The 18940-nt window shown below is 34.8% G+C and overlaps 1 protein-coding gene across 1 annotated transcript; it reads right to left on the bottom strand.

Moving 5' to 3' along the window:
- Positions 1 to 3420: 3420 nt before the first annotated feature.
- Positions 3421 to 11455, bottom strand: LOC132704665 (UDP-glycosyltransferase UGT5-like). Its single transcript, XM_060674824.1, has 5 exons — positions 10901 to 11455; positions 8669 to 9018; positions 6737 to 6959; positions 4049 to 4265; positions 3421 to 3991 (listed from the first exon to the last, which is right to left on the bottom strand). The coding sequence occupies exons 1-5, from the start codon at positions 11343 to 11345 to the stop codon at positions 3712 to 3714; spliced, it is 1515 nt and encodes a 504-aa protein (XP_060530807.1). The 5' UTR covers positions 11346 to 11455; the 3' UTR covers positions 3421 to 3711.
- Between the last annotated feature and the right edge of the window lie 7485 nt (positions 11456 to 18940).

Raw genomic sequence — 18940 nt, 5'->3', positions numbered from 1 at the left:
TTGTCACATCACCATCCGGCTCAAAAATAATCGGTTATCAACTCTCTTGTTTACAGAGCCGTAAAACTCTCAGCGTGAGTCATTGAATCCAAAATTAAAACACCTTACCTCTGCTCTTCTCTCTAATAATTTCCACATTAAAGATATCAAGCATTCCATCACAAAATATACTTCAACGCAACCTTCCAACAGCAATAAGGCCGAAAGTAATCCCTCACTTGCCACTGTTGTCCTTTCTTACATTCAAAACATCACTGACCACATATCAAAAGTTCTAAAGAAGTATAACATCAAAACCAGATTTACCAATTGTCCAAAAATCTCTCAACAACTTCGATCCGTCAAAGACCAAATTCCATTTGAGATTTTGAGAGTTTACAGCATTCCATGCATATGCGGCAAAGAATACATTGGAGAGACCGGACGAAAAATATCAACTAGGCTCAAAGAACATGAAAGAGCATTAAGACAGACAAATAAACTCATCAGCAGTTGCCGAACACAATCACCAAACAGGACATAAAATTTTATTCGGTATTCATCTACCAACGATCAAAAGTAGAACCAACCCTAACAGAAACGCAATGTGGGTTCCGGAAAGGCAGAAGTACCCAAGATCACATGTTCACTTTAAAACAAATAATTTCGAGAAAATTGGCAAGATCTAAAGCAATATACGTGGCATTCTTAGATATGGAAAAAGCATTTGATAAAGTACCGCGAATAAAAATCTGGAAAAGCCTACAAGCCAGAAACATTGACAATAAACTATTATGAGTTATTAAATGTTTATACAACGAAACAACAAATTGCGTAATAAGTAAGAACATGAGATCACAGGCATTTATAACACAAGAAGGAGTGAGACGGGGGGGTAGTTTGAGCCCTTTATTATTCATAACTTTTATGGACGATTTAAGTAGAATGGCAGAACAGCGATCAAAAAACCTTCACGTTGGATACCGACAATTAGAGCGTATCCAACATATCGGAATGTGTCTTCGCCGTTCATATAACGATCATAGCAGCAACCTCGAAGGATCTGGAGAAAAATCTAAATAATTGAGATCAGATTCTAACAAAAAACGGAATGAAAATGAACAGAAATAAAACCAAAGTGTCAAACGAAAAAGAGAAATTAGAGGTGAGAATACGTGGAACACTAATAGAACAAGTTAGTAGATTCCAGTACTTGGGAATTATGTTCGAAGAAACAGGAGGACAGGACACAGAATTAAATAATAGAATAGAAAATAAGCAAATAAGGTATACTATGCATTGAGTACGGGACTCATAAATAAAAAGGAAATTTCTAAGGAAACTAAAATGAAAGTTTACAAAACAATTTACAGACCGATCCTTACATATGGCTCCGAATCTTGGATATTGTCAGATAGGGACAAGAGCAAAATTGGAGCAGCAGAGATGAAATACTTGAGGAGAGTGAAAGGAATAACCAGAAGGGACAAAATTAGAAATGCACTTATAAGAGAAGAGTTAAAGGTGGAATCCATACAAGAATTCATTGAAAAGAAACAACTTGGCTGGTGGGGCCATTTACAGAGATTGGGCAGCACTGTACCGGTTAAAAGAGTTTGGCAGAGTAAAATGCAGGGAAAACGGAAAAGAGGAAGACCCAGAGAAACGCGGGACAGCACATTGGGAAAGATTTTGCAAAAAAAGGGGACGAACATGGATAGAAGCTAAAAACTTGGCACTAAACGGAAAAGACTGGAAACTTTTTATCGATAGCTAAATTGCATGCAGAAATGTCACCCTTACACCCTACGGGTGGAAAGGGACTAGATTATATATATCTACCAACGAAAAATCAGATAGTCTATAGAAATCTATAAGCAACCTAACAATCTTAACTGCGACTCAGGTCTCTACGTGTCACCAATATGGGAATCAGTCATCCGAGACGGTGTTTATGCCCCTCATTTAGCTCGGCTCCCCTCAAGCAGGTACAGAGTAAAATGCCAGCCAGTTTCAGTCAAGCTCTGAAGAAGCCAACAGGATGTTTGACGAAACCTCAGCTAGTTTGACTTAACAAAAACCGACGCACGAGGACACCAGAAGTTTTATATAAAGTAATATTAAATATTGACAGTTTATTGATTACAGTAATTGCAGTTATGATTGTAGTAGTACACACTGCCTTCAAACCTAAATTTGTGATCAAAAATTATTTGGCATTAGTCAACAAAGTTAAAGACATTAGAATGCGCCCTCTATTTCCCATGTAATAAACATAATGGGTTACTCAGAAACAAACTAACCCCACCATGAAACATTGTTCAATAGATATTAAATAGTTTGTTTAGAGCAAAATTCTTTAAAATTTGAGGATTAATTTTGTATCCCTAAAAGAGGAATAATTATTATGGGAAACCGTCCACTATTTGCAGAAATTTTCATGAACAACTTAGAAAATATTGAAAGACCACTATAGATCTTTTTCAATAATATCAATTAGTTCCATAATCCTGTTAACAAGCCTGTTGGATTTAACAGTCAAACTTACTGACGGTTGTCCAATCATCCTGTTGGCTTCTTCAGAGCTTAATTGAAACTGGCTCACATTCTACTAATCAGTTATCCGGACAGTGTTCATGCCTGTCCCCTTCGAACAATATAGAAGTAGTAGAGTATAGAGTAGAATCCAGGAGGAATTCAGAAGTTTTGTAGATAGTATTAGAGTAAGCCTGTGGAAATTTCTTTGTAAAATTAGTTACATCACATACGAACACAGCAACATATAAGTGAAATCAGCCTTACCCACACAAAATGGCCGCTATTCATTCTTTTATCCACCGACTGCTTAAAAAGAAAAATAATTACATATTCTAAACTAAATAACTTTGAATAATACGATAACTAAAAAATGTTTCCAAGTAACTTAGAACGTCCTTCACCCTATATTCCTTAATGTGACCTTAGGATTGCTTTTAAAACTGAAAACACCATAGAAAAACATTTAAAGCGCCTAAAGCTAAATCACAAATAACTCAAAAATGCGGAGTCATCAGTTTTGAAGTAGAACATTCAAGAGAACCATTAACGAACATAAAATGTATGTTTGGATTATAATTAGACAATTCATACAATTTTGATATTTCACATATTGTATCTAATAGTCATAACCTAAAGTTATTTATTTATTATTTACTACTAAATGATGAATTGGATTTGAGTGGACCACCTTTGTTAAATCTAAATTTAAAAATCATCAAATTACAGTAATTAAGAACCTTTTTATATTTATACAGGTCGGTTGCCGTCTGACCTAATTAATAACCATCTAGGATTCGTGCTGTCGTTACAAACTAATTGCAATTGTAAACAAGGCTCACCTAGAGAGATAACCACACAACTGAATGTTATTGTTGATTAGTATTGTATAAATATTTTTGACGTAAACATGTTCCGATAATTTGGCAATGTCAGCTTGTTTGATAGGTATCGTGATTTTCACTTTGACAATGAGATGCTCGGTTGTGGTTAAAAAATATACGTTTTTGAATCCGATTTAAACCGAATAGAATATAGATTCAGCATCACTTATTAAATTATATTTTGCTTTTTAATGCTTAATTATCATTTGGTACGGCTCAGTTATCACAATTATAAGCTAATGCCGGTTGTCTCCAGTCAAATAATAATTAAAATAAATAATTTTGTAACGTTTTGCTATACATCGCGTTGGTTCTAGGAGCTTTTTTGTTTAACATTGGTTTTAGGACGAAAACTAAGAAAAAATTTTAAGCTTAAATAAACAATGTAAACGAACGTCAAGATTAAAACGGCTAAGAACGCGACAACGTCAAATAAAAAGTACTGGTAAAACGGCAGATCAATGGCGGCGGATCTCATGTGGTACCCGCCTTTATGTCTTGTCACATGTTCCACCCAATATATTGCTGTGTCGATAGGTGACTGTGGACGGTCCTTGAATCTTTCTGATAACGCTTTCGTTTGACGGGAGATTCTGAGAAAATAAAACAGCGTGCTGAATGATCAATACTACATCGTAAGATTAACTTACTCGGGACTCAAGACTTTGTTAATGGCATTCGAAAGTTTTTCTTCATTCGTGTCGTGAAGCTGCAAAATAACACCAACGCCCTGAGATTCAACCGCTTTGGCATTGAGATGTTGGTCTCCGAATTGAGGCATTATAATCAGGGGTACCCCGCAGTGGATAGCCTCTGTAGTTCCCAGCAGTCCACCGTGGCCTATGAAGGCCTTAACGTTCGGATGACCTGCGCATAGAAAGAAAATTATCAGACGAAGACGATGCCTTACGCAGCTCAGAAAAATAATGTAGATAGAAAATGAAAAATTGTTGCATTCAATCACTCTCAAAGCCTATTATTCTTTCAATTTGGAACGGAAGCCATATGTTTGTCGACGGTTTCAGCCAGGCGAGTTGCGAGTTCTTTGTTTGACTGAAGTTTACTTACCGTTTTTCCAATTACTTACGGGATCACATCTAATATACGCGACGCCAAGGATAGCGAAGAACAAAAAAGAGCAACAAAGTTCTCTCAAACATAAAATATAATTGGCTCTTCCGAATGGCAATATGTTTACTTTCTAACGAGACAAAGTGATGCTTCTCTGTTCTGACTATCTGTCTGAATTATATTTATTGTTTATTTTTGTCCTTTATTTTGAGTGCGACTAACGAAAGTACGTATCAAAATGATCAGTTTGATGTCGTCAATCGGTTATAATTATAGAAGGTGAGTCAAAAAATTAATTAATTAATATCTCAGGAGTTATTAGACTTAAATTTATGAGATTTAGTATACGGGGGTTTCTAATTAAGTTGGATGCAATGGTGATGCAGGCGACTTTGCGAAATTTGTTTTTTTTTCGTAAGATATCAAACGTTCTTGTTTATATCGAAAGGGCAAGCTTTTATTCCGTTTTCACCGTTTTCACAGAAATGATAAAAAACGAAAATAATTAATTAGTAATTTATAACAAACCAGTACTAATCAATAAACTATAATTTTATTTGTGATCGGCATAACTAACGAATTGGTAAACTTAAATAACAGTTTTCTCACAAGTGAAAATATTATATCCTTTTAAGGACGCAAAGTTGATTTTCAACAAAACGTGATACCCCCCCATTGTACAAAAAATGTAAAACAGTACCTGAATCAAATGTTTCCAAATCTGTAGACTTCGAAGAGCGGATAAGAGCCGAAATTCAAGCTAGAACCCAAAAGGCTCCCCAAAACATCGTACCGGAATTTACCGACCTTTATTAAAATAAGTCCCTTTTTTCTTTATTTTTAAATAGTTTATATTATTATTTAAGTTTTTCTACTCACTTCTGTAAAATACCCAATTATCCACTGATCTAGCATGCGGAAAGTGTAATTTTACCACGTCAGTCGTTTCGTTTCCAACGGACCCTAGCCACTTCGCACATTTTCGGAATATTACCTCGCGGATTTGGGAGCAATCGGATGTTTTCGGAGATGTTACCTCACGGCTTGGGTTTTGATGTTTGCAAATTCTGTGAATGTGTATTAGGGTTGTTTTGCATAAATGTACCTAAAAACTAACAGTCGCGAAAAATTGTAGTATGGAACACGTTTGGTAAACTCTTCATTCGTTTATGAAGCACGGGCTTCGCTCGTGCCAAACAAACTCGTGGCTCAAATTCCATCTACCAAACTTGTTGCATAATATGCTATAACAAATTCGTTAAAATTACTGATTATGTTTTGCATAAAATTCTAGTTTATTGATTAAATTATTAATTAATCGCGTTTTTCTCATTCCTGCAAAAAAAAGGGTACATACTTAATATTAAAGAATTTTAATAGCAATCCAAAAATAAAATAAAAACATTCCCTGTTTTATTTAAAATGAGATAATATGGCAGCGTTGCCTAGTTAGAAACACCTGTACACTAAATTTCATAAATTCTAATCTAATAATTGCTGAGATATATGGCCTTTGCGCGCCTATTGACTAACCCGGTTCAGTGGTAAAGAAAAGATATATACTAAAATGAAGATCAATTGCGATTTACCAAAATTTTCCAAAATAGAATCCAACTCACTTTTTGGAAAAATAGGAAAACTAAAACCATCGGTATTTGATGTTTTAGCCACGTTGACATCTAAACTCGGTCTAAGCTAATAGTTTATCAAGGGCGTATTTTTTAACTCACTTTTATATAGTGTCGCTTCGTGCTACGAATTCTTTAGAATTGTAAAGGTATCATCTGAACACTCAATCTCACTATTTGTCATTTTGTTTTAATTTGTTTTGTTTCTTTATGATCTAGATTAAGCCAATCCAAAAGAATTAAAAAATTCTAATATCATAAGACAAATATTTTCAAATATGAGTGAATCCATTTTCACTAACAAAATCCTAACTTCTTAGTAAACATTTTAGAAAAAATCAAATGTTAACATTTGATAAAGACACGGTGTTGTCGAAACAATTGTCATGTCATAATATATAATTTCGTGAAAATCTGAAGTTTTAGTTCTTATTTATTTTGATAAATGGATTTTCATCAAGTAACAGCCACCTCAGTTTAACATTTTAGAAACCTGAATTACTGAAGATTTTGCATATTTAAAAGCGGTAGGTTTAATATTTATTCAGACATGTTTTCAGAAATCATAACACGAAACGAACTGAATTACCTGGCAAAAACACGCTCCTAAATTTAATAAAGCGGTATTGCCAAACTTACACAATACGTCTCGTTGTGGCAACCATTTCTGCACCATTACGTTTTTCGGTTTCTCCGGCATAGAGTCGTTCTCCCACTTCCAGAGCACTCTCTGGGGCAGTCTGGAAAATACGTTGGCAAAGATTTTTCGCGTTTCCTCCGCGAGAGTATTGCTTTTGATCATAGACCCGAGACTGAAGTAGATTACGCCGTCGCCAGATTCTTCAATCCACCTTTCCAAGTTCTAAATTTCAAGTAGTAAGGTTATTCTTATAAAACAGTAGCAATGTGGATACACTTCGGCTGGAGTTAAGACGAAAAGAAGATGAATTGAGCAAATGTATGCAAATAAATTTGAACTTCGGGCTTTTTTATAACATCATGAGAGGCGAGGAATTACCTCATAGAAAACGGCCTATATTACAAACCTTCATAAAAAGGGTGATAAAAAACAGTGTTCAGTTGAAAGAGAACTAAGCGTAACCAACTCTGTCTTAAGATTTTGAAGTGAAATAATTAGAAACCGCATAGAACACAGTATAAGGAAGGAGAATAAAATGAATATTGGTTTGATAGATAACCTAAAGCTTAAAAATATTACCGACATGAAAAGTGTCTGGTCAGAAATCTGCATATAAGCATTATAACAGTATAGCCATAATTGAATTGTGGCTATCAAGTTCAGACAATGGAAACAAAGGCAGATATATTAGAGCAGTTATGGTGGCGTGACATGCAGATTTAAAATTGGTAGAAAATTATCGGCAGAGCAACAAATCAAAGGGCTCACGTCACAAATCTAATTTACTGCTAGATCAGGGTACTATTAGATCTAACTAGTTTATACCAATATTTAGCACAGATGAATGCATTGAAAAGGAGGTAAAAGAAAAGAATTCAGCATGGTAGAACTATCGAAGGGCAGTTTTATCTCCTACAACTAAAGAGTAAATGCTTCGTTTATATTGTTCTTGTGTATGTAACTGGACTGCAGGAGTAGATTTTAATGATGAAGTTCTGAGACGAACGCGATCGGGCCGAGAGCTCATCTTGACAGGTAAATGCAGAAAGATGGCGTACCTGAGGAACATGATGCTTGGCGAGAAGTATTTTCTTCTAAGGATTATCATGGACAGATGGTCTACGAGGGATAGGCAGAAAACAAATTTTATGACTCCCAGTAGATTCGCGATTGGACTGGTGTTCAGGCTGCAGGAGAGCTTTTAAAGCTGGTCAAAGACAGAACCGCGTTCTCCAAAGTGCTTGCCAACGTCAGGTGCAAGAAAAAAGTCAAATGAAGTTCTATGGATAATAGAATAAAATTTTACTCACCTATTTAGTTATTAAGCAGAAAGATAAGACCCCTAAGACCAAGTAAGACAATAGGAAATATTAATTTAAATTAAATTAACGACAAAGACAGAAAAGAGGTCGACCCAGGAGAACATAGATGATATAAGGGCCTCTATGCTGACCAGAAATTTGCAGGCCAGTTAGATACTGCTGAAACGTAGGATGACAGAAACGACATTAATATTGTAGTTATAAACAAGTCCAATAACATTTTGAAGGAATCCATAACCAAATCTCTTGACCATTCAAAGCTTATTTAAAAGACCTAACATTTTCTATTCCTCAGTACACGACAAGAATGACGTCTGGAAAATAATGCTACGTTTTTACGAATTATATTGTAATACATTCTGAAAAATAAAATGGACGTTTCCGAAAGGTGCTCAACAGATGCAGATTGTCGAGACTTATCCAAAATCCATTTTCAAATTTTTAATCTCCTGGTTTGCAATCGCTATAGATTTATTGCAAAATATTTGAAATAATGATCTCATTGACCAATTGCCAAGCAAGATTCAGATCCACATAGCAAGGCCGCCAATTAGGAACTGTTTTAAAACGTTATAAAGTGAATTTAATTCTTAGCATTTAGTTACTAACCTCAGGTAATTTCTTCGCCTTTTCAATGTGGATACCGCCTACTTCCACTATAGACGGCGTCAAAGGTCTCGCACCGTGCAATGTATGATGACTGTTCACCAGAAAAAGACTGGTGGTGTAAAGATCAGGTGTTTCTTCGCCAATATATTTTTGGGATAAAATTTTTCCCGGAGTTTCCATTAGGGAATACCACCACCATTTGTTCATTAGAAGCATAACAGTATTCTCGACCCTCTCGGCAAAGGACATGCGCACGGGATAATCCATGAATAATACGGGAATGTAGGAAGGGTTGTCTGAGGAGCCGAACCATTGCGCGTGCCAGGGTAGCATTGCGCAACTGGAAAGACCTACAAGTCAAAGAAGTGGCTAAACATTACGAAAATTGTTTGAAAAAATATGTAAGAAAAAATGTACGGAGAGAAAATTTAGTTTTGGTTAGTTAGGCAAACGGGACGGAACAAAAGTTTAAGAGACTTATGGTGTAATACAATATTTATCTTCTCTTATTTCCATCCTTGGCGAAGTGTACAGGATTTCAGAATTCAGTAAAAAAAATTAGCATGCTTATTTTATTTTAATAACAAAATAATAAAAGTCTTATAAATTAGGTATTTTAATAATAATTTAACAAATTTAAATTACATGTTCCGCCTTTCTATGTTAATACACATGTGAGCCCTTTATATAATTGAAAAAAATCCTTAATCGGTTTACTTGCCAGGGACAAAGGGCACCTGTTCAGCGCGTTCTCTGGAGTTTAATCCTCCGCATTTCAGTTTTGGAGGTTTATGAAATATTCTGTTTATGCGTTTGCTACTTGTGCGACATTTGAGACAGCGAGTTTGCGATGGGTGAAGAGCAGAACATTGAATGTAAATTTGTTTAATTATCAATACCTAATTTATTTAATTAGAATATTTTCTTACTACCAATTAAAATTTTAAAAAGTGTTGTATAAATTTTAATTTATTAATTAGTGTACAATAAACGAAACGCAAATGAAAATAAAAGAAACGCAACTATAACAAAAAATTATACAAGGAAGGAAAAATATGTAAAGTAAGAGCATTATTTAGTGGCATACATGGTGAGTGGCGTTGGGGGGTGGGAGGAGTATAGGGTACAGAACAATCATTTTCTTTGCTAGCATGTCGTTTTTATTTACAAAATTAGCACGAAAACTATAACCTAACGTACTAATGCCTGTATGTAAGATACTTCTCAAAAAATGAAACACGGCATGTTAGAAGTATTTTATACTTTTAAAGAATAGAAATAATCTATTAACATCGGAGTAAGCATGAATTTAAGTGAAACAAAGTCTACATTTACGGAATTTTCTATATTTAAATCTTTCCTGAGTTACATAAACTACGAAATTTAATCGAAACACTATGTACATCCTTATCATCATTCGGCACTCATATTTCGTGAACAGCAGACCGTCAAAATTGTCAGAAAATGAGATTTCGTTTTTTTCTTGCCAATGATTTTAATCATATATGTTTATACAAGTAATTACATATATATGTCCTTGATAAAATATTTCTGTCCGTACTTATGGTAAAACGATTTATATTTATGGCGCATTGGCACAAATATACTTTTATGGAAAAACTGTATCCACATATTTCGTACGACATCGTAGTGCCTCTATTTTATAATAGTTCATATTGTGGCCATAGCTAACAAAGTACCTATGTCTAGTAAAACGAAAAAACAAGCGGTTAATATATTATTTACCCCTAAAATTTGAATAATATATTTGTCATAACAAGGGGTACAAACTGTAGAAAAATATTCAAGAATCAATATCACGATGCTGTTAAAAGAAATAAATATTTATTTTGGGTTTTTAGAGCTCTCGCTCCTAAATTACAATAGAACCCAATATAAGAATCAAAAGACAGTTTGGTGTCTAAGATAATTCCAAAACCTTTTACTGCGCTCGGAAAATAAAGTAAAGTTATTTATCCAAGTTTGACGATAGCCTAAGTTTTATTTAGAATATAAAAAATCTATAGCTATTTTGAAAGGCTATTAAATGAATATTGAAATGAATTTATTAATTAAATTATACAAACGCAAGCAGTTGCGAGACGCACATTGAATAAGCAAAGTTGCTTTTAAAAGATTAATATTTTTGTCGCGACAATTTGCAATGCGGGTTTAATTGGTTTTTACTGCCCATTTTCCAATAAGTGTCTCCATGACAATAGTTTACCTTACCTACGAGAGGAGCGTCAAACCTCTTCGCCAGCCCGTAAAACGCATTAGAATTGAACATTTCTGCCAAAACGACATCGTAGCTGTTATTCTCCTTTAAAAAATCTTGAAACGCTCTACTCTTCAGTCCTTCTTCGTAGCTCTTTGAAAAGCTGTAAAGCAGATGCGCCCCGAAATACTTTTCACTCCTTGCGCCCGTTATTTCGTTTAACGGCATCACCTCTTTTAGCCCTTCAGCTAATTGAACGGCCCTTATGTTTTTCCCTTTGATTGCCGCGTAACTTATTACCGTCAAGTGGTGACCCCTCTCTCCCAGTTCTTTAAAGAACGGCACGAAAACTCTCAAGTGGCTGTTCCCGGGGTGACCCATTATCACTAGAATGTTGTATGCGGTGCAGACGTTCGCGAAGATGCCGAAAAGCAGGAAACAAATTTTGGATTTCATCATTCACCTAGATCAAATTTTCGGCACTAAAATATCGCGTTAGTTCATTTGTCCGTTATCTCGATTGATACTACATAGACCACAATAGATAAAACAAAAATTTTAGTCGTCGGTCGCTCTCCGCATTAAAAAAGATCACGACCAAGGTCAAGCGCCTAAATTATTCCTAATAACTACGAGGGAGTACCAATAATTAGAACCGAGATGATTTACCGCGGTTATTTAGTAAGTGAATGTGATATTTTCAGTCCCAGTCCTTCTGTCCTCCCAATCTCCCACTTGGAGAACTCCGTGCTGCCTTGCAATTGCAATACCCTGCTTCTAGGTCTTGATCGGTCTTCCTCTTTTTCTCTTTTGAGGTATCACCCAGTTTAGCATCTTTTTAGGCTTCAACTGAGTCCATAATGGATGTAATAATTTTCATTCATTTTTTGATCTCCTTCAGTAGCCCATTTTCTGAGCATGATTTTTTGTTTACTAAGTATGATGGATTTTAGTTGGCGTGTTTGTTGTATCCATGTATATTTGGGGATTTCTTAGTTCTTTGGGGCATTAAACTCTCCCAAGAGGATAATTTTATTCGATTTCCTATTTCATCTAAAATTTATGCCGAGCCGTATTGGTTCATCTTTTAGTGCAACTCTGTCATCAATTGACGTTGCACGTACAGCAATAACCACTACATCATACCATTTTAGTTTTATTTCGACCTTTATCATTCGTTCATTTATGGTCTTTTATAAACTTTTATACTCGAACGGTCCTGTACTTTTGGAGAAGAACGTCATACAGCTGTTTTCGTTTGTTATTGTTTTTGTACTTAAAGGGCAGAACTAGTTTTTTGTGAGTTTACTTTTATCATATATTTTTATTAGTAATGGAAAATAATTTTATTGGCGCCTCTGTTTAGTTTTATAAAAAAAGTATCTGAACGACGAGGACAATGAAGAAGTCAATGTAACTGAAAAAACTGAAAACTTTGCAGCAGTTAGGTGCCCATAATAAACAGTTTAAAGAACAGATATGATTGATATATCTAAAAATATATATTAGTTGTACCTGATGAGCTTCTTCAAAGTTTTTTATTTTTAGTATCCAACATAGATATTGAAAAAAATCAATTCAATTTCTAAACGAAACCGAAACCGCCTAGCAAATATTTGCCATTTTGACACGTTTGGGCATGCTTGCTCCTGAAATCCATTGGGGTGTAGAACCTTTGGAGCGAACTCCGTTCATAGCACCCCGTATAATCGAACGCAAACGGAATCACTCTACTTATGTCAAACAGCAATACCCGAACGAATAGAGTGTATATAGAGTGACTCGGAGTACACGGAGTGAACAAGCCACTTCAAAAAACTACTTCAACAGGATTCTTACTTAGGAAAGAGCTCCCCTCGGGAGGATTTAGACCGCCACGCCTAAAGAAAATGATTTTACTTTTGGATACATTAATTAAGGTTTCGGAGTAATCATTGAAATATATTTTTTCACGACATCCGGTATAGCGAACACAAAACAAGATTAGTTTCAAAAAATTGTGCTTAGCGCGAAACAGCTTTGTATTTCAAAAAGAAGCCACATCACGTCTAGAGGGACGCATTGTTTTTTTATCTCACTCCTGCGGACCACAGTGAAACTTTCGCAAAATCGAGCTAATTTTATTGTATAAACTGTCTTCAACGTCTCACTAAAGTTCAAAGTTACGGCAAGCTTTAATAGTGATTTGCAATGATATTTTTGCAAATATCTCGGGCACCCTGTATGATAGACAAAACCTGAAACTCTCGTCACAGTGGATAATACTCTTCAAATCCAGTTGTCGCATCAGTAAGAGTTTTCCATTTATCCCCAACAATTTACCCACAAAAACGGAAATTTTTAGGATCTTTTAGATTTTGTGCCCATAAACTACACACCCGGTATATAATTCAAACAATGTTGTAAGCCTCGTTCTTCCACGTTGCCTGGAATTTTCCAATTGAGTAAATGTTCTCAAGAAAATACTTGAAAATACTTATCTTAATAGTAAATGACGTCATCGCGTCTAGATTCTTGGAATATCTCCAACAGTGTATGTGATAGACAAAAACCGTGAATACAAAAATTGTAGCTCTCGATGTGGCCTATAACAGCGTTTAAAGCAATTAGCCATATTTTGCAGCTAAGAAGGACAATTTTCTGGGTCTTTTATATTTTTGTTCATAATCGAAACACCCTGTGTATAATCCAGAAAATGCTGGAAATAAAAGTAATAGTTCTGGATCTTCTGCGTCTACTGGTTCAAGAATTTTGCCGCCCGGGTTTATAGTTTTCGGGAAAATGTTTTTTTTTTCTGAACGATAACTACTTAGCGATATTTGATTGCACCCAGTTTCTAGAGTATAGATGTGGGTATAGACTTTTATATCTCTTCTAAATTTGAAATCGATAGCTTCAAATCTGAGACAGCTACTACATTTTCTAATATAATACAAAATATCCCCAGAACGCCCTGTACAATGTACAAAAATATTAAATACAAAAGATTTAGCACCCGAATACCGGCCGCAACCTGTAGATTTTTGAAAATTATGAAGAATAAAGGCTTACAGAACTTGATTTCTTGGATTTTCTCAGATCTCTAGTTTAGTGAGGTGCGTGTATACTTTCGAAAAGAATCGATTTCATTAATTTTTCGAAAGTAATAAAGAGACTTTCATATGAAAAACAGACTTGTTTTATACACCACTCTGAATAGGTTTCATTCAGCAGCACAACCGAAATAAGTTTGAACAACTTTTGGTCGAGTTCTTCATTGTATCGCGGTAAAAATAATAATATTCGAAACAAGAAATTGGGAAAGTGGACATATTAGACCGTTAGTCCGAGTGGGAGCGGGTCTTACAATAAGCCGTTTTAATGAACTCCCGAAAACGCGACACAAAGCAACAAAGTTCCACGGCTAACCGTACGTCCTTCCGTAACTGCTTTATAAAGTTAATAGTTTCGAAACTTTCGAACATTACTTCCGGACACAGGACCAGAATTAGTGGATAATAAAACCGGCGGGCAAAATATTGCAGTCGAAATTCGTTGAAACTTGTATCAAATTGTGGTAAGAGCTCAAAGAGAATTTATCGGATAGCCGTTTTCTCCCCCACCCCGCCGGCTCCCGGCGGAACAGACCTCGGCCGTTTGTTTTTAAAGTTCGAGATTAAAATGTGGGCGAGTTGGAATTCTGCCCAAACCGCTAACTTATTCGAAATTTACTCGCCGAAATTGCGCGGATACGTTTTCGGAAAAACGACGCCATTAAAGATTTGTTGCTATTTGTAAAGTCCCCCCGAAATATTTTGAGTCTGCGACGGTTCCCCTATTTATTTTACGAGAATTATAAATCAGAACGAACTAAACAGTCGATAAAGTACAAGAATCGTTTTACTGCAAATTAGTTTCGGCTTAACGTTTGCGATAAATTCGTGCAATATTCCGAGGAAAAGAACAAGAAGACGGTTTCTAGAACAACGATTAAGGAAATCGTTTCGGGAATTTAGTGCAACATTCCTTTGAATATAATCCGATTTTGGGACGTCGATTTCCACTATGCGGCGGAGATACGAGATAAGTAAATATCCATACCGGATGCGCTCCGGTTTGATTCGGACTATTATTGTTTTAGTACAATATCCCAAGCACTCCAGACCTACGTTATTTTAGCAAAGCTGAAATTTTGAAGATGAATAGTATAATATATGTATAGGAAGGTATGGGTACTTGCTAGGTTGAAAGCAGGGTCGATTTACATTTTCATCTGGATTGTTTCAAATATCTCGGGCAGAATTTTTTGAAAATAGGAAATGCTTTTCGAGAAAATAAGGTTTTTCTGAAACCATGCAGTGCGCCGTAATAATCAATGACCTCAATAACAGCCCCCGAAATAGTGATTTCAATATGGATTTTTTCAAATATCCCGAGCAGCGTGTGTGATGGACGAAAACCGTAAATACAAAAATTGTTACACTTGATGCTGCCTATAACACTGTCGGAAACGATTGGCCATACATTTTAGGAGTTTTGATTCACGGTTAATTATTTATTCCCGAAAAGTACAATTTTCACGGAGTTTTAGATTTTTGTCCATAATTGAAAAACCCTGTATATAATCAAAAAAATGTCCAAAAAAAATCATAGCCCCGGATCTGACGCGTTTTCTGGTTCTAAAATTTTCCCGATCGGTTGAATAGTTTTTGAGAAAATCAAAATAAGGCAACCTACGTCATAGTAGCAAAGACGCGGGTTTTAAATGTTATTGAGAGTAACATTATAAACTTATAATTGAACAGGCGGATAAATCAGATGGGCCAAACACCCTCCCGGGTGCTAAAAAAATTTAGCTGTGTGTAAGAGCGCTATATGTATGTATATTTTTGAAAATCTGTTTTATTATAAAACTTTGCAACGTCATTCCAAGCATAATTTGCATTGATGTTTTCAATTTTCCGTTGTACATTCCATACACGATATCTTCACTGAATGATCGAACTTGACGAATACATTTAGGATTGTTTCTTCTTTTTCGATTACTATCAGCTATGAGTGTCAAATAAAAATCCAACACCTCTCGCGGTACTGTAATCTCTCCATGTTTTAAATCTTTTGTCGAAATCTTGGTCGGTAATTTTTTTTCTCGCATTGATTAACTGATTTTCTTAAAACTGTAGCAGCTTTTTGCAAAATATCTTCATCTTTTAATTGCTAGAGCGATTAATTATCTACGGCAGTCAAACATTTAGGAACTAATAATATTTTATTATGAATAAAAAAAATATATCTCTTTGATTAATTTTTGTTCTAAATGCTGCGGCGTGAAATTTTCTGAAATTTTGTCAAATTGCTTTTCTTCACTTCCCTCAAAAAAAAAACCATATAACATCCGCGAAGATAAGTTAAAAAAACACCGTCCTTTTTCAATTACATTTTCTCGGATAAAATCAGTTACCTCGTCAAAAGGCATTTGATGATAAAAACCAAGATCATGCTATACACCTTTCTCAACTTTTTTACTGGACGCCACTATTTTATTTTGAAAATTTGTTTTACAAAAATGGTGGTAATAAATCTTCGAACAAATTCTGTTCTTTACTGTATTTAATAATTCAGCATAATTTTCATTTTAAATTAAATGTTTACTTCATTTTCCACCTGAATATCATCTCCTATAATTAGAGGCTGATTTGTTCTGGTATTGAAACCGAATCAGGTGTAGCATTAGGTGATCCCGCGATACAACGGATTCTGCATCGAATTAATTCATTGTAGATGACGAGGCTGTTAATTTTGATGCTCATTTTATTGTACTTTTAGGTTTATATTATCGTTTTTTAATCCTGTAAATGACTTATAACACTCCTTATGGCAACTCTGCTGATCATAAAAATCTACCGGCAAAACTATGTCGTGATATTTGAGGATGTGTTCTTCTCTATGTATTAATATTGTTTGCCACTTTTAGATATTTTTATTTTATTCAATTACACAAAGTGACAGTAAACCACAATATAGCTGCGCGAACATACTTAGCCCTGAGTTGCAAGAGAGCGAGAGAGAGAGATCGACGCGCCGAGTATATTTCCTTCGCACTCATGCGTCTGCATATTGCCTTTGCGCACACAGGGGAACCTTTTTCGCGTCCGGGAGGGTGTTTTTTTACATCTTTTCGACTTAAGGCTGTACCTTCCTATACATATATTATACTATTCGTTTCGTTAACATTTCAGCTTTGCTAAAATGACATAGGTCTGTCGTGCATCATGATTATAGCACGGCTGAACCTAACGCACAGCCCGGAAATGATCCCTGCGCCCTTACGTTTGTAGAAAATATGTGTCCACAAGAAAAGTAAAATTAGTCACATTATCGTAAAATGATCAAAAATAATTAAGAATCAATTTTAGCGAGAAAACCAGAAAGAAGTGGGCTGATCGCTTCAAATTCATTATACGTGCTCTCATTGGTCATGACGTCAGTTCCCGTATCGACACCCACCTGTCAGCTAGCAGTGGCCCAAGCAGCCAAACTATTTCGCGAGTGTTACATTAGTTATATATTTACTAGATATAATTTATTATTTTTTAAAAAGCAAAATTTTGCGGATGTTTTCTTTTTATAGAATTTACTGGCTGCAGTGTAAATTCTTTCATGTACAGTGTGTCCCACTTAAGAGCTGTACACCCTTGCGAAATCTTCGATTATGGATCGATTTAGATTTTTTTTTGTTGGATAGGTCTCTGAAAAATGCACTAAAACATTTTTTTGCTTATTGCTTCAACTTAAAGCCATGGCATACTGCGACTAATTTTTGATGTCAAATATCGAGAAGGACTATTATGGATTCCTTATGGAATAAAGTGTCAACGAATTTTACATAAAGCCTAACTATACTAAATAAAGACTGCTTTAAAAAAATAAATATTGTAAACCTTGTAAATAAGGATTATTTTGTATGTGATTTTAAGATCTTACAATTTTAATTATATGAATTTCAAATATGATTGATAAAAAAAGGGTTTTTAAAGGGATATTTATTTTTTATTTCTGTTATTTTAATTATTAAATGAGAATCCTATTAAATAAAAAAAATGCAGCGTTGCAAAGACTGTTTAGTTAATATCTAACCCTCTCTAATAATATTTAATTTTAAGAAAACCGTTAGTGTCTCAGTGAAATTTATCTAACAAATTGAGCCATAAACAAACATTCTACGAGAGTAATGCTTAAGCGAGGCGCCCGCGATATTTCAATTTCACGAAAATTAGTATAGTTTTATGTAGTTCTGAATAAGAATCCGTTGACATTTTATTCTTAAAGAAGTCCTTAATAGCCTTTCTCGATATTTAACATCAAGCCATGACTTCACGTTGATGTAATTAGAAACATGAGGGTAATTAAAGATGTTACAACGATGTACTGCCTTAAGTACGGCGCAAACGATATTTCAAACACCCTGTAATGAAACATTATAAAAATTGGCATAGTTGTGTTCTAAATACTCCTGAATAAGAATTCGTTGCCAATTTTTTTTAATCCCTACTAGTACTTCTCTCCTCCCTCTCTTTTGTTAAACAATCTCACTTTGCCATAACTTTACGTTAAAGCAATAAGCAAGACCACGTTTTAGTGCATTTTTTAGAGGTCTATCCAACAAAAACAAAGATTTTAAGAGGCTGTACAATTGTTAAGTGGGACACACATGTATATGCAATCGCTACTTATGCGTAATTACTGAATTAATATTGATAATAACTAAAAATTTTACAGGAATTATGCGTTTTACCCGAACATTTAGGCGTTATGCATATTTTTTAATCACTAGCTCTTAGAGGTAGAAAATACAAGAAACCAAGTAGTTACTCTGCAATCTATTTAAAAAAGAACAGCTTTTATTACTAGCTTAACTACTACATATTGCAAAACGATTTATTATCTTCAACAAAAATAATTTTGTTATTCTTTTTCAAGTACTATTTCTGTGGAACTTTGTACAGTTGCACCTTTGAAATTGAAATTGAAATTTTTTAAATACATTTGAATTTTAAACTATCGGCTGCTACATT

Source organism: Cylas formicarius, unplaced genomic scaffold, assembly GCF_029955315.1.
Source record: "Cylas formicarius isolate icCylForm1 unplaced genomic scaffold, icCylForm1.1 PGA_scaffold_7__23_contigs__length_41026272, whole genome shotgun sequence".
Lineage (NCBI taxonomy): Eukaryota > Metazoa > Arthropoda > Insecta > Coleoptera > Brentidae > Cylas > Cylas formicarius.
The sequence above is the reverse complement of the archived record's forward strand: the minus strand, read 5'-3'. Positions and strand labels throughout refer to the sequence as shown.

Excerpts from the sequence above, each read along its gene's own strand:
- LOC132704665 (XM_060674824.1), bottom strand. The coding sequence starts at position 11,345 with ATGATGAAATCCAAAATTTGTTTCCTGCTTTTCGGCATCTTCGCGAAC. Across the intron at positions 9,019-10,900 it reads GTTTGACGCTCCTCTCGTAG|GTCTTTCCAGTTGCGCAATG; the intron begins GTAAGGTAAACT and ends TTTGACTTGTAG. Across the intron at positions 6,960-8,668 it reads AGGCGAAGAAATTACCTGAG|AACTTGGAAAGGTGGATTGA; the intron begins GTTAGTAACTAA and ends CTTGAAATTTAG.